This window comes from Megalops cyprinoides, chromosome 11 (assembly GCF_013368585.1).
Source record: "Megalops cyprinoides isolate fMegCyp1 chromosome 11, fMegCyp1.pri, whole genome shotgun sequence".
Taxonomy (NCBI): Eukaryota; Metazoa; Chordata; class Actinopteri; order Elopiformes; family Megalopidae; genus Megalops; species Megalops cyprinoides.
In genome coordinates, this window is record NC_050593.1 from 32,082,404 (window position 1) to 32,098,585 (window position 16,182).

Below are 16,182 nucleotides of genomic sequence, written 5' to 3' on the forward strand. Positions count from 1 at the left end.
CAACAAAATCGGAGGGCTACACCGCCATTACTACCGGAAACTGCAAAGCAGAAATGGCGCGATTTAATTGTCACTGAAAATTTTGAAATAATCGGTAGTTAAATACATGGTCCTACATCACTGATAGAAATAACAACCCTGTCAGATTTTTTCATTGCATTGTTTGTCTTTATTTTAAATAGGTTAAAATACTTTGTCAAGAGAACTACGCCCAGTGTTCCACCTATGACGCTATGATTAACATACCGCGACGGAAAAGATAAATCAAGTCATTTTGCAGACAACAGGGACGTTTGCGACGCATTCTAACACTGGATTAACGCGCCAGAGGTGTTTGGATCACCTATCCGATCAGGCTGATTGGACGCGGATGATACCAGGCGCAAACGCGCCCAATGTGCACAATCACTACACATCAATGCACATCTTGATCTTCAAGACAAAAAATTACCTGTAGAACTAAATCCCTATCTCTAATATAGAGATTCTAGATTTTGCTGTGGTTAAACTGGTTAGAGAACTATTCTTTGCATAAACAAAAGTACAAGTAATAGAAAAATACAAGTAATAGATACTTAGTTTCATGTTATCTCTCACCTACGCTGTCTGTATGCAATGTTCCCTTTAAGGGAGCTAACAGAGCACCAAATGATGACAGACCCAGCTGGACTCAGAGTAATCCAAAACACCCCTGACAGTCTGGTTCAGAACCATAACCTCCCTGGTGAAAAGGAAACTTCATGGGTGTTTGGACGGCTCTTTTTTTCTTTTGAAGGTCATCCATAGGACAGTTTGACAATTACACACATTTGTAATACTTACTTTTAATATTTAATGTGTAATATCTAAGATGGATCCCCTAGTCCCCTGGCTCCTTGTCTTGCCGAGCGTATTGCAATTGACAGCAACTTCTCAGGGCCAGCAGTGCATTTATAAAATACTGATACACTCTGATGGTTATGAGCTCTGTCTTAACAGAGAGTCGACCGCACCCCTGTCAGAGCAAAGCCTTGTTGGTTTTCTCATTAGATATCACCTCTTCCGCTGCGCTTTTGGGCACATGTGTCTTCTGCGAAAGACATCAACATGTTCTCCGGCGGTGGGAGTGTAATGGATGCACAAGGGTGTCCGGACAGTACATCACACAGGGGAGAAGAAAGACACGGCAGCTCAATGATTGGTGAAGCACCTTTTATTGAAGGAACATTCCCTTACAACAAGCTCAGGGGCTGCTTGTTTCTAAGAGGTGAATAAATCTTTACAAAAACCTAGTGGTAATGTCTGTTTGGCAGCCATAGTCTTCCTTTCCAAGACCTCCCGCTCCCGATCAAAAAACCCCCCCAAAACAGGAAGGCCTGAGAGTACTCGGTCAGTACCATGGATATATTCAAGTGACATGTAATTGAATGCATACAGCAAAATGCAAGTAAAGCATAGCTCTTTTTTGCAGTTTAGTTATTGTTAAATTTAGAGTGTAAACCATAGATAAAAGGGTGAAATATCTTTAGCAAATGAAAACTTTGTCAGAGTAGTAAGGAGACCACCTGGAAATAAGCAATGATTTTAATGTAAATTGTTTAAGAGTTTTTTATGATACAAATATTTGTTTTAGGCTTTACTTGTGTATACTTTACACAAGGTATATACTTGAACAAACAATGCAGTTGCTCAAGAAAACAAACTAAAGGTCAAATCCTAATTCAGATTCTCCTAATTTTGGTCATTTTTTGCAATTAAACAAATTCCAACACTTCCACATTTGTGATGATCACATAATATAATATAGAGTCAAAGAACCCAAATTACTGTCAACAAAAGTATTACTTCAAATAGCATATTTAATGAACAACAATCAACCCTTTCTGCATATTGAGATATGAGCCCTAGCTTAACGCCACTGTTACCTGTGTAAGTCGCTCTGGATGAGAGTGTCTGCTAAGCAACTAAATGCAATTGTAAATGTGAAAAGCAATGAACTGGAGTTAGCATGCCAGTCAGAGGCTGCTGAAGTTAAACTGTTTTTCTCGTCCATGTCACTCCTTCAGTGTCCTAAATGACATTGTGACGGGCAGATGCTGGAATTCACTTGACAAACAATCATAGTCTATCGTTAAAATAAAATGAGAATACATGACAAGCACCCAACGTGATCGAAAATTAAAATACGCCTCATAGAGAAAGCCTGTTTTGAGTTGGGCCGCAGTCCTGCTCCCTGGCCCAAGTCCTTTTTCTTCACCCCCCCACCATAACTCCCCTACTCCACTGCATGGCTGTGACTTCCCTGCTCTCCCGGCCCCTCAGTCCAGCGAAACTTTCCTGGACACAGTTTGGTAAAAGACGCCCCTGAGCAGGGAGGGGTAGTCGGCAGCCCTGAGGAGGTGACGCTGGGCATAGGAGACATCGTACGCCCGCCCCCGGCTGATCAGCAGGCGCAGGTTGGCCTCGTTCACCTGGCTGCCGATGGCCAGCACGTACACCTCCACGCCAGCTGACTGGGCCTCCCGCACCCTCTTCTCGATGACGCTCTCTGTCACCCCCTGCGAGCGCCCGTCTGAAAACACCAGCAGCTTCTTCCTGCGGTTGCCGCTGCGCTTGAACCGCTCGATGGCGAAGCTGAGGGCGCCCGTCACGTCGGTGGCGGCGTTCTGGAAGGCCACGGTGTCGATCTTGGCGCCCAGCTCTGTGTAGTTGGAGGAGAAGTCGGACTCTAGGGTGGCCTCCTTGCTATACTGTGCCAGGGCCACCCGCACGGTCACACCGGGCGCCCTCTCTGCCGCCAGGAAGCGCTCAGCCAGCATCTTTGAGAACTTCCGGGTCACCTCGAAGTTTTTGCTGCCCACGCTGGCAGAGCTGTCCATCATTACGGCTATGTCAGTGCTAGCGTTGAAGGAAACTAGCAGGAAAGACATGGGAAAAACAAAAATCACGGAATCAACAGAACATCTCAGTGTTCCATTCAATTACACACCACGCTCAAATACATCATAAACATGGACAGATTTCATGAAAAAAGAACCCTGACCTTGCAAGAAACTGAAACACCTATAAGAAATTATTTGCTAAGCCAGGCCTTGTAAAGCATTCAACTTAATGTCAGTGTATTGGCCTTGTTGCTGAATTTCTTCGGGAATTTTGATGTTTTAGAGTATGCTGCTGTTTTACTTGACCTGTCATTTTACTTCTGATAAAATCCACACTTGGAAACCTACTTTTAAAGATATGCAGAGGCCAGAAAAATCACAGCCAAGGCACCGATGCCATTCCGATGGCACCTTTCATCATTTCATAGTAATGTATTTACTATGTGAAGTGGCTTCAGGTGTGACCTCATGGCTAAGCTCATTCATAACATTCGATGATGTCATAAGACTGACGACAAGCCTCTCGGGTTTCCAGCAAACGCAGAAAGACTTAACTGTCAAAAGTCAAATGTGAAAAAGCACAGGCCCTTCTCCCATGAAACACAAAAGAGGAAGCAAGACTGAGAAATAGTGATAGCACTGTGATACAGTAACAACATGTGGCTTGCTGCAGCATCACCTGCAAGCTGAGCTCTCTAACTATTAAAATTGTTGAAATATGTAGCTAGGTACATTAATTATTCAGTGAATTAGCAATGGAAACACAGATGTTACCAGAATGATTCGGCAGTTAAGGGACACAGTGTGTAAAAAGAGGGGTACAAGTTTGAAAGCACTTCATATCCAGCTTTACATCCATATCAGTCTCCTGGCAAATGAATAAATAACAACAATCTTACTTAAAATTCAGAAACAGTTGATTCTTAAAGAAGCATCAATAAGACCCTTGAGGGACCACAAGCAACTACTTCCTGGTGAACAGGATGATTCTCATAGACAAGATGAGTGTTGTCTTGTTTGTTTGGTTTATAAAACTTACTTGGACATTTGAAATCGGGACACTTCTTGTCTACAAAAAGGGGAAAAGGAAAAAAATTATTATTTTTTTCCCATCATCACAATCAAATTGAGACTTAATATTACAATTGCAATTTTAATTTCAGTAAATAACATTTAAAATATTAACAGCAGAGATGAAAACCATCAGACATGGTTGATTTGTAGGAATACAAGAGGTGAAAAGTATTAATATTATTTTCCAACCTGTAACATATTATTTCCATATGCATTTTTTGTAGCTAAGAATTTGCTCACCTTAGTTGTTTTTCAAGTCAAAGCACTACTAAATTAGAATCTATTCTAATTTTAAATCAAATTTTATTTTAATGTGCAGTTTGTTCCTGCAACATGACATTGTCATTTCATTACTGCTGGAATTTCCAAAGTGCTTACTGTATGTACGATAACAAAAGGAATATCTACCTTCACAGATACGAGCGGTCAGATTCTGGAGGAAAGTATCGTCCAGGAGCTCCGCAAAGTTGTCCAGAACGAAGGAGAAGCCTGGTTTCGCATCGTTTGTACAAACGATGTCTTCCAGCTGCTCTTGGTTGGGCATCCTTCCAGTGTAATCCTTGACGCCCAGTCCTCCCACCTGTTAGTGAAATGGGAAATTGCTAGAGACATCTGCTTTTTGGGGGAAACAGGAAAGAAAAGCAGCTTCCGGACGAAACTGTATATTGATGCAGCCCGCTGCGGCTAAGCTCTCTTACCCTGATCCCTTTGTTGCACAGCACGTTGAGCGGCACCTTGTCCCTCAGGATGTCAGAGCGGCCATCAGTCAGAACCAGGACCACGCTGTTTTGCCCTTTGAGACGCTCGATCAGGTTCCTCAGGGAATACTGCAGGGCCTCGCCCGTGTAGGTAGCTTCAGCGATCCACCTCAGATCCTTAACAGCTCTGCAGAACCGAAAACGCTACAGTCAATGGCTTGTTTCACAGGGGGTGATCTTCCAAACCTTTTCTATAGGGCTGATGATTCGCCTGATTCTTCCAACTCTTTGAGTTGATTCTTTGGTTAAATATTCTCAGTTTGTCAACCAGGACAGAATTTAACAAGCGTATCATTGGTTATTCTGATAAATCACTCTAAGCTTGTTTTACACATTTGTACACACATGTTGAAGGGCAGACACATACAGAGCTCTTAAGTCTGGATTTCTTTCTTTTCAGTGTTGTAACAGGGTACTGTACTGTTTTAGCTCCGGGAGGGTTCTGAAGTTCGGGTCTCCGAGCCGCACCACCTCCTGCGCATTGGCACCACTGTACTGCACCACGCCCACCCGGGACTCGTTGGCACCAAACTGGCAGGCAAGAAAACACGTGCTATTGGTAACTGACATCTGCTCGCTGGCGAAACCCTGTTCCATTAATCAATGTGACACAGCTGTACTCCTGCGATTCGACTCACCCTGACTTGCTGATCCTTCATTAGCCTGTCGATGACGGTCACCACAAAGTCCTTGGCCAGGGCAAAGTTTGAAGCCCCGATGCTCTCCGAGCTGTCAATGATGAACGCTATGTCCAGTGGGCCGCACTTGCACTCTGGGGATACAGAGAGCAACAGGACCTCATCATGTAAAATCAGGCTGGCCAGCAGTGAACTGAAGACCAAAGAGCTAAATATAACAGCAAGTACAAGTTCAAGCGTATTGAGAAACAACTTTGTAAAAAAATTAATTCATGTTTTTTTTCCCCACAAAAGAGACATGATACTACTTTCCATAGTTCCAATACATTCTTACATGCAGTGTGTACTGACGGTCTCATTTGTGTTTTACAGCTACAAAGACAGCAAAGATTTATACTCACCACAGCAAGCTGTTTAAAAACAGAAATATTTGTGTATCATTAATTTGTATATCATAAAACTTCTGTTAGCCCTGCTGTTTGAGAATGTTTTTTCATGCAATCATTACACATCATTATAATACAGTCACATATTTATATTTCAAACAAAATGTAAACATTTTCTTTCAGTTTGTAATCCTTTGTTTCTCTGCAAGAAGATCTATTGCATCACTGTTATAACTTTTGCTGCCGTTTATTGCACAAGTTTAGCCCTAGCATGTTTTCTCTAGTTTGAAAATACTTGGCCATGAACTTAACAATCTTCTTTAGCTGCCTGCTGTGTTGTCTAGGGACCTCGCTTAAAGAAGGATTTGGTCCAGAATATCAAAGTGTGCTTTCAGGCATTCCAACACCAATCCACTCCAAGTTTATGGGTTAAACAGGCCCCCAAAGGCCTACTGAAAATCACACGCATTTCTCTGTGCTCCACATGTTAGGCACCCCGTAACAGGAACCTAAACTTTGCCTGATTGATTGTATTACTTTTAACAACATTCCATCTCAAGAGGGTGCATTCAATATTCTTTTGCCCCATTTCAAAGGGTAAATCCATCATTTTTTAAATAGCCGTAGTAAAAACATAATTCCAGTTGTTCCTTCAGCTCTAACTGCTGCTCTCTTGTTGTTACACATGGGTCGAGGTGGCAGGAACATGAGTTACAAAAAAAAGAGTCAAAACCAAGCTACTCACAGCACATTCTCATGATGATATCCAGAATTTCGCATTCCTACAAAGCATGATAAAAAAATAACGATATATAAACATCTTGCTTGCTTCCTTTTTTATTTTGAGTACATTTTCTGTGCCTCATAGCTCTGCAGAAAGTATTTGGATGACTTTCTTGTAGGTGTGAGGATTTCTACGTGAGCCTGTCCAAATGGTTACGGACCATTTTCAAATCTTAGTATGTTATAGGCAATTTCCAAGTCCAGTCTGTTCTATAATGCAGTAGTCGTGTTCTTGAAGAGCACCGCATTAAGGGGATAGCAGATTTCAAAAACACCAACATGGCTGACATTTTTCTTTTACAACTTGTTATAGTATTATCAACAAATCCTGTTGCACAAATGATGTCACATCTTCTTTTACTCCGTTCATACCACTTTAACATTGAGTTTTCTTCAAGCTAATAGCTGCTTTTTTCTTCACCTTGCTTCCACTAGCACCACTACTGGAACACTACATTCTTTTGCCACAATGCAGGCGAGACAAATAACATTAAGGTAAACCACTGCCTGCAGTAACACCTGAGATGTGTACGCAGGCCGAGCTAAGATGTGGGTAGCATCTCAAGGCCTCCTGCAGAATCCTGTCTTGTGTGATGCTACGGCCAGGCATCCACACACCTGATTATTCCCACTCATGCCACGTATTTCTGTTTACCCATTCATGTTTACATCCAATTTGCATGCACGCTGTTAAAAATGTGTTTCCTAATATGCTCTCTGTATTATATCCAATTTGCATAATGAAAACACATGCTATAGCAGGAGGGACTGTGTGTTTGCGCATGTCTCTCACAGTGGTGAGAATGGCTCCTTCAGGTTATCCTCATACTTACATCAGCGCCAGGTGGCCCAGGTGGCCCAGGTGGTCCCTAAAGCATAGAAGATCACAGGCAGGTTAAGGGGGTTCAGACATGGATGAGGAGTAGTGAGCAGTTATGATGATGAGACAAGCCTTATGTATTGAGAAATAAGGGCTGACTGAAAGGGTCAAAACAGTGTGCATGGAGTCTACTTTACACATTGTCTAAAGAGCAATTTAGGTGTGTTAGAAAGAATATCATGAGACAACGTAGTATCTTTGTCAATGTAGTGGTATCATTGTAGTGACTTTATCTCATGGTGTCACAAAGAGAACTAGTGTCTAAGACTAACAGTGCAGTTTTGCAAAAAAGACCAATCAAATGCGCAAACATACATTTTTCTCAAGAATTAAGAGTTTTCATCAATTTATTTTCATTTTATCTGTCCTTGGCATCAAAGTAAGCACATATTCCTTAGGACACCTATGTTGTAGAGATGTTCCTCCTCTGTGTAGGTCATCCAGAGACCGATCAGGCACAAAAGTAAATTGCAGCCCAAGTTCAAACCTCTCATCACATGCACATAACTCAGGAACTATGTTTACTGTGGAAAAGGGCTGGAGAAATATGCCTGATTCCTCTGGGAACAAAGATAACTCTTCCTTCAGAGGGAGGAAGGAAGTTGCGTCTAATTGTTTGGCCTGGAGAATACCATCTTTTTAGTGTTTGGTATGTGGCAATATGCATATTGACATCTGCACATCTAAAGACTCTGTAAATTCAGTTTGCTTGTTTTCTTAAGGAATTAATTGTCTGTGATTTAGTCTTGATTCATAAGTATGGAATGCCTGACCTTTGGCCAGAAAAAAAAAATCTGAGATCCAGTTCAGTCGCCGGTATTCTGTAACCAGCTGTCAGACTGGCTCCATGAGTGTGCTTTGATGGTTGTTTGTGTAAATGAAATCTCTCAGCTACGCCGCTGACCCCGGACACAGCAAGAACACTCACTGACTTTCCTTCTGGCCCTCGGTGGCCCTTCGCTCCTTTAGGGCCTGGATTTCCAGGCAAGTCGTTCTATGGGAAAACAAACAAAAAATGACACGCATCACAAAATACCCTTCCATCGGCATATAGGGCTGTCAACCTTTCTGAAGGTTGTCACTCAACACCACAGTCATTCAGACCCACTGACTGGAATGATTCACCCATTAATCATCTGATATACACAAAAATACAATTCTGTAACACCATGACTGGCCACCAGCAATTATAGCGTCTTTTTTGCACGCAAAATTTGACGAACCGTGAACGCGGACAGCAAGCTCGGGCTGCTGGTTTAACACAAACACAACTCAAGTCTTGGAAGCACCACACAGCTGGACTGACTGATGCTGCATTTTCAGTCATGGAAAATGTCTCTTGAGTTCTTCCTGGTTCACATAGGGCTGCAGTACATGTTCACGCTATAATGCCAACCACATGGCATCTTCAAAGTGGGGGTCTCCAGGCACTAAATCCTTGAGTTGCTTCAATTACTTGCAGGCTCCAAACTATCTTCAAAGAGACCTGATGTCATAGACAAATAAAGCTCTTCCACTTAGAAGGGGAGGGGACAGCCTGCTTGAAATGGCATCATTGTTTGGACTCAACTAACCTGATTCAGGGGTCAACCTTCTGCCAGTTATCTTTCACGGGTTTAATTAACAGATAAGCCAAGTGCCAGGGGGGGCTAAGGTGTGACCAACACAAAACAGCATTCCAGTGAAGTAAGGATGGACATTCCTGAAAACCTCCGGTACGAAAGCCATGATTTTAACAACATGTGACTGGTTAATATATCTGAGACAAAGCAAAGAATGCAACTGCGAGAAAAACGAGGGGGGGGGGGGGGGGGGGGGGGGGGGGGGGCTGGGGGGACACAGCTCTGCGGGGTGCAGTCTCGCTAGGACCAGACGCAGCAGTGAAGTCGTGACTACTCCAACACTGCAGAACATCTGGCACAGCTGGCTGCAAGGGGGTCCTGTCACAGAAGACTACCGGGGGACTGAGAAATACTTGTACGCCGCACAACTACAGAGCCTCCAATGAGCGTAAACAGGGCTCATAATAAATTACAGTGACGTTCAAAGCCTTTAAGTGCTTTGACCGCACGTTTAATCGTTGCCGTTAAATCTTTCATTAGCCCCGTTCTCCTCTCTTTTTTCTTTGCAACAAGCCTTCCATTTTATCCTCTCGCCTACAAAGTCAGAGGATCAAAGCCTGTGTGACCTGTTGCAGTGTAGAGAGAGAGAAAGAGAGAGAGAGAGAGAGAGAGAGAGAGAAATGGCAGAGTAACACTCTTATTGTTGTACTATCACAGTCAGCATTCGTATGCTTTTTTTGACTGATTGATTTCTCAGTCTATACTGTTTGCTGCTTTGGCAGCATGTACTGTACTCCATGTCATGCCAAAAAAACATCTGAATTGGACTGAGAAAAAGAGAGAGGGGAAGAGAGAGAGAAAAGAGAGAGCGAGAGAGAGAGAGAGAGAGAGACAGAGAGAGAAAGAGCATGTGTTTTTCTATTCAAATCACAGTTATAAGGCAAAGGAAGAGAGAATAGAGAACAGAATGCATACATGTGAAAATGGATTATGGGCTTTGGTTTGCAGTCGCTGACTAATTAGCTATTTAGGGAATATTTCTGCTGGAAACACTTTATTCTTCCACATAAAATAACAATGGCTGCGTACAACCTCCTTTTTACGAGATGAATTTGAAACCATTGTATTAATAACACTAATGATATGATAATAATGAACTGCTTTTATATAGCGACCCTTATAAAGTCTTCTCAAACTACTGTGCAGTGAGACAGAAGGGACAGGGGGGTGAGGTGTAACATCTATTTGGCTGATGTACGGCAGCCATTTTATGTCACAATACACAGAGCCAATTTAACCAGGAATGACTGTACTGTACGTCCAGGCTTATGATTGTCTCAGATTAGGGATAACTACACTGAGGCACTGCTTTTTTTGGGGGGAAGACTGAAACCCGCTTTGTTCCTTGGAAGTCTCCCATCCAAGTGCTGTATGAACCAGGCTTGCTTACTGTAAAGTCATCACCAGGCAAAGGAAAGGATAAAGGGGCGGCTTGCTGGCACAGCTCAAACACGATGCAACTGACTCCCCCAAGGCTGGCGAATGCCCAAAGTTTGTCATACTAAGCAATATAAGCAAAATTCAGGTCATGACAACAATAAAGAATAAGACAAGAATAAAGATAATGGGAACATAAATCTGAAGAACATTTACCTTTACTAATACTATATAAGACATTTTCAACACTGGAATATGCCAGTTCTCCCGTTAGCTGCGTGTGGACGCATTCCGAAATGGACAATCCAAGCTGTCTCCAGAATTAGATGGTTCTGTGATCAGTTATTAAAAGCAGATTGGAACAGGAATGTAAATAGCCCTGAACAATGTTTACAAAAAGAAAGACTCTGGTGTCTACAGACCAGGTCAATCATACTTCCTCTTTTCCTGGACTTCACCTTGTTTGTCTGATATCCCCTCTTTGCTGTATTTTGTTTTAAGTCAAACCAATGTCTAAACTGGCTCTGTGACTAATATTCTGACTGTCTGGGTGAAACAGGCACTTTCAAAATCCCTCCAAGAGAGTGAGGTTATGCTGCAATACCCCATATCTGCCATTATTGCCTGTGCTCCCACCAAAGCCTGCAATCCATTAGCCGCCTATGCAAGAAATGATAAGGATTGCCACATAAACGGAAACATAATGTGAGCTACATTTTCTAATTTAGCCTTTTGTTAAAGATTAACAGATCAAAGGTTTTAATCATCATCCCTCATGACCACCAGCAGAGACAAGACTATTACCCTCACTGCAATCCAAAGAGGCAAGGCTATTACCCATACTACAACCACTGCAACCCAAAGAGGCAAATCCACTATCCTAACAGCAAACTGCAGAGGCAAATCTACTAATCACACTGTAATCTGCAGATGCGAGACTACTACCCATGCTGCAACCTGCATGGGCAAAGCTACTGTCCTCCTGGCAAGCTCATAATGGCTCAGCCCTAAGAGTGTTCATGCCACTATGACATGTTACGGTTCCGCACATCTAATGTTCTGGAGTTTTGGAGAGATTTCCTTCACTGTTCTAGAAATGTGTCCTACAGCCCTTCAGGGAAAACAGTTCCTGTGCAGCTCAACTCAACCCCCTTTCTCTCTCATAACATGCTGAACACAAACACCCACAAGTAAAGGCCGAACACATATAGACACATGCACACCATAAGATAAAACATCTCTTTTCCATAAATCCTCTCCAATAAACAAATGCAGCTGCTAAACTACATTTTTGACCTTAAGATATGCACCTGCGGTAACTTCAAGTAGGCAATAACTGACTCCCCACACCTCAGATCTCACTTGATGTTTACACGCAAGATTTCATGACGCACCATGTCCTGACTGCAACTTTATTGTATCAATTTTTTTCCTCAGAACATGGGGTAGCGTTAATATAATGCAGACTTAAAATAATGCAGAGATTAAAAGGCATATAGTGAAAGCGTTTACACATATATTCTGTTTGATGATGACATCACTAAAGCTAGCTGTATAAACAACATCCTACAATGATAGTGTCTGCAGTAATTAACCGCCATGTCACTTATGATATCATTTGTAGACACTTGTCTTTCCATCCTGCAAGGCTTCATCAAATATGTTATGTTAGAGTAATGTTTTCCTCATGATTTACAACAACTTCTCTTTTAAAACACAGGAGGCCTTCTGATCTTTGAATGAAGGTATAAGAATGCGAGAGTTTGGAAAGTCATGTAAATGGATGGATGGTTCAGCCTGCGGTACAATACACAGATCCAGTACTCTGTCTGGGACCAGCAACCAGGCAAGACAAGGCTATGGCGCATTATAATGTTTCTGCCTCCGGTGTTTGATTTGGGAAACCCAAAAATCACTTTTTAATTTGAGATAAGGTGAGAAAACATTGAGAACAGCAATTACTGCCACCCAAAATATGGCCAGGAACCAGCCCATAGGTTAATGACAACAGATGATAAGTACTTTAATAAAAACTAAGAAAAGAAGAATCTTTCTCTATCACAGCTTGAAGATCATGCAATAAACTATTAGAACACTTTGACTTTCGGACGTGACCATGAACAACAAGGCCGTCTGAAGCATACCAGGAGGCATACTCTGCCCTGAATCAAAAATCGAACATAAAGCTAAGAAACCATGAAGGAAAAGCCTCTCCAAACTACGGTTTCTTCTCACGTGTTCTGTTTGATGCACTGCATGCTAAGCCGCTCTGTATTACTCAGAGATAAGTCTGTCGGATATTAAACGTATGGGAGCAATTACGGACTGTGGGCCTTGTTTCTGCAAAATAGGCCTTTCAGCTCCATGAAATAGACTTCTTGGCAAAGCTCTAGTTTCCAGCTGCATTCACTATGCCAGAGTACAGGAGGAGAAGTTCTCAAAAGAAATATCTGGTTTGTGGAAACATTAAAAAGAATCTAAACAATAGTAATAATAGGGCATTTCTTAAAGGCATCGTGTACTATTAACAGTATGTAGCAAATAAAAACAGGTTTAGTCCTAGGTTTGTTTCAAAAGCTCTCGGCTGTCCAGCAGAAGTCCCAGCAGTTACATATCCCCCTTCCTTTTCATGAACTTAGAAAGATTTATTACACATAAGTGTCAAAGTAAAAAACAAATTTGAAAGCTGAGCCACTAGTGATTAGAATTACTTTTGCAAGCAGAATCCTGGTATTTTTCTTCAGCAGCAAACTAACTGAATCTTGCTTCACTTCAGCTCAGTTCATTTCAAGTAGAATTACTGCCAGATAAACACACTTTTGTGTTGCCAAGCACAAAAACATTACAAAACTACAGCACACAAACAACTATTTTTAAAGTCAAAAAAGACATCTAGAAACGAATTTGAAAAATTGGTAGTCACATGAGTGGGTAATGAACGATAAAACTGTGAAAACTATTAATTAAGACTGATCATTTCTGTGGGTTGATTTTTCACATACATCCTGCCCAATGTCATGCTGCTCAGTCTGTACACATTGTGGGTTTTTATAGTGTGAGAAGTACCCCGACACTGCTAAAAGAAAGCCTCATAAACAAAATTCTTGCTTGCTGCATCGTTCCCATTACTCCCTCGGAAACAAATCTCCATGGCAACGAAACATACACAGCTGCACGAGCTAAAAAAAAAAAAAAACACTGCTGAACATCCCATCTTCTACAAAGGGATATAAAAGTAATGAAACAAGATGACCTGTACCTTGTTTTCGGTTCTTTAAAAGACACAGCCCCATAGGGCGTTCGGAAAAAGGGCTGCTACAGACCAACCTGGTTTTACTTGTTCAAAATGGAAGTGAGAGAGACAGAAGAACACCCTGCAATGACTCACATCTGACCCAGGATCACCGGGCTCTCCATCATCTCCTTTGGGTCCAGGGGTACCCTTTCCTCCCTGCAGGGGAAATAGGGTGCAAATAAGAGGCATTTCACTGTTTCGTCAACTCACCACCGTGGTCTTGGAGAAGTTCACAATATCTGATGCCCATCGACTCATCTTTCAAGTCTAGACTTTTTTTATGGTGTTGTAGTGCAGGCCAGCTCAGCTGCCTCCAGCAAGACATGGACACGGTTCCCACATAAATAAATTTTCCATGATTTAACTTATTTTTATGGCTTCAACTGTCCAATTCCTGTGAAACTGTGCCACTTTTGAATTATGGGAGGAAATACTTTCTGAGACACCTTATTTCTGGACACATGCTTGTGCATGTTCTTAGTGGCAATCAGAAATGACCAATTTTGCCACCAAGCTAGCCAATTTATTATTGCTAATTAAGCACAGGGTCCTAATGTCAAGGCTAATCAGATCACAATAAAGACAGATATATTTTTAGTCTGTACAATGAATTCAAATCATATTTGGGCCATTTTCTGTGACTTTCCATAGACAGTGGGATTTCTGACCACTTTTCAAAGCTCCTTCATGAATTTCCAGGATGCAAATATTTTCAAAGATTTTCAAGGTCTGTGGGAGTCCTGCCAGGAATTGCCTTCCTCTAATAACTACACTGAGCACTACATTTCAAGAATGGCACTAATAATTCAGTCTCTCAGTACTGAATTGCCTAACTCTATTGAATGCACCGTTGGAGCTGCACATGTAAATGTCAGTAACACCATCATCACTCCCGACATAAAATGCACCTTCCTCCACTATGCCACCATGAATGTACTCTATGTCTCACCATAATGTAATGCTTCACGATTAGCTGTTTCCATACATAACAGCTTTATCCTTTGCCTACTGTGTGCCCCCATTTTAATACTAATACTAATATTTATTTCGTACTAGTACTAATATTTAATTCGAGTAATGTAGCAAGCTAACATACATACCGGCTCTCCTGCATCTCCTCTAGGACCTGGATAACCCTGTGACAAAAAAGGAAGTTCTATTAATGACAGTGACATCATCAAAGTATTGCTTCACACCAAGTATTGTCGATTTTCTTCTATACATTCAGATGCGTTCATGAAAGAAAGAGGAGTACTTGGAAGCCGTGACATCCTGCAGTTCCATTTCCTGGTGCTCCGTCTTCTCCCTGGGAAAATCCAGAAAATAAAATTAGTACAAGACCTCCATGCAGCCTGCACTCTGTGCTTATCTAGTTCAAAATGGATGCAGCTCTGTGTTTCTGAAGTCAGGATACAGAGGGGATGTATTTTTCCTGGCCTGATATTGCGTCTCCACTCAATTACATTAAGCGTTCGGGGAGGAAGAGATAGCCTAGTTCTGGCACGGTGCTCAAAATATCTTATCCAGCTCAACACAAGGTTGACACGGCTTTCTGTACAGCGTGAGAAACCACAGATATTCTGTTGACTTGTTGAAAGCTCAGTGGACAATGAAACCATAACATGAAAAGTCTTGATGTCCAACCAATAAAACTGATCATTAATTTGTACCTGAGATATTGTATTGCATTACAGAACAGGGTAATGTTGAAAATGCACTAGATTATAAGAGGCAGAACATTTTGCTGTTCGATTCCCTATTATTCTAACTCTGTCCTGGTATCTTAAATGGTTCTGTCACTACTGAGTAAATGCCATGCAAGAATTGTAACTTGACTAATGCAGTGGCCATTTCAATTAGACACCAACGTAGTTTAGACCATCACTGTAATATGTGGCAGAGAAGATTTTGAGCAAGATCAAATGTTAGGTTTGACCAAGAGGCTTTCCAAAAGCAACAAACTGCGTGCTTGCAAACATTAGAGTCTTAATTTCAACTCATTCTTAACTTCCAAGATCTACATCAGTGACTTTTCTATGTCCTAGATTAGATTTTTTTTGGCGTATGTTGATCTGATTCCAGAATTCTAAGGAAATGCAGGCCCAGGAAGGGGTGAAATTCCCTGTGCTCCTCCTACGGTTCCCCCTGATCATCTGTCTAAATATGTCTGCTGCCGAGTCAGAGACCCTGTGGAAAGTGTGACTCACCCTCTCACCCATCAGCCCTCTATCGCCTGGGGAACCTTTGATTCCCCTCGGTCCTTTTGTTCCCTAGAGAAAAAGTGAAAGGAGGGATTGAGGAAGCTGAGATATGTGAGAAAGCTAACCACAAAAAAAGCATTTACAGTACATTCAACTCTGTAACAAAATGGAGGACTAAGGCTAATAGAGGGATGGCAGTGTAGCATAGTGGTAAAGTGCATGACCCGAAACCAAATAGTTGTTGATTCGATTCCCCCCCGGGGTCACTGCTGTTGTACCTCTGGGCAAGGTCCTTAACCCAGAATTG

General features: G+C 41.9%; 1 protein-coding gene across 1 annotated transcript in view; it reads right to left on the reverse strand.

The window, feature by feature from the left end:
• Positions 1-1,177: 1,177 nt before the first annotated feature.
• LOC118785952 (collagen alpha-1(VI) chain-like) overlaps positions 1,178-16,182 on the reverse strand; it is a 28,445-nt gene continuing 13,440 nt past the window's right edge. The window contains exons 22-35 of the mRNA XM_036540909.1: positions 15,882-15,944; positions 14,930-14,980; positions 14,775-14,810; positions 13,768-13,830; positions 8,309-8,374; positions 7,334-7,369; positions 6,463-6,499; positions 5,733-5,741; positions 5,332-5,465; positions 5,115-5,224; positions 4,634-4,820; positions 4,344-4,515; positions 3,901-3,930; positions 1,178-2,893 (exon numbers count right to left, since the gene is read on the reverse strand). Coding sequence (XP_036396802.1) covers positions 2,298-2,893; positions 3,901-3,930; positions 4,344-4,515; positions 4,634-4,820; positions 5,115-5,224; positions 5,332-5,465; positions 5,733-5,741; positions 6,463-6,499; positions 7,334-7,369; positions 8,309-8,374; positions 13,768-13,830; positions 14,775-14,810; positions 14,930-14,980; positions 15,882-15,944 — 1,590 coding nt within the window. The 3' untranslated portion in view covers positions 1,178-2,297. The remainder of the gene's footprint in view (positions 2,894-3,900; positions 3,931-4,343; positions 4,516-4,633; positions 4,821-5,114; positions 5,225-5,331; positions 5,466-5,732; positions 5,742-6,462; positions 6,500-7,333; positions 7,370-8,308; positions 8,375-13,767; positions 13,831-14,774; positions 14,811-14,929; positions 14,981-15,881; positions 15,945-16,182) is intronic.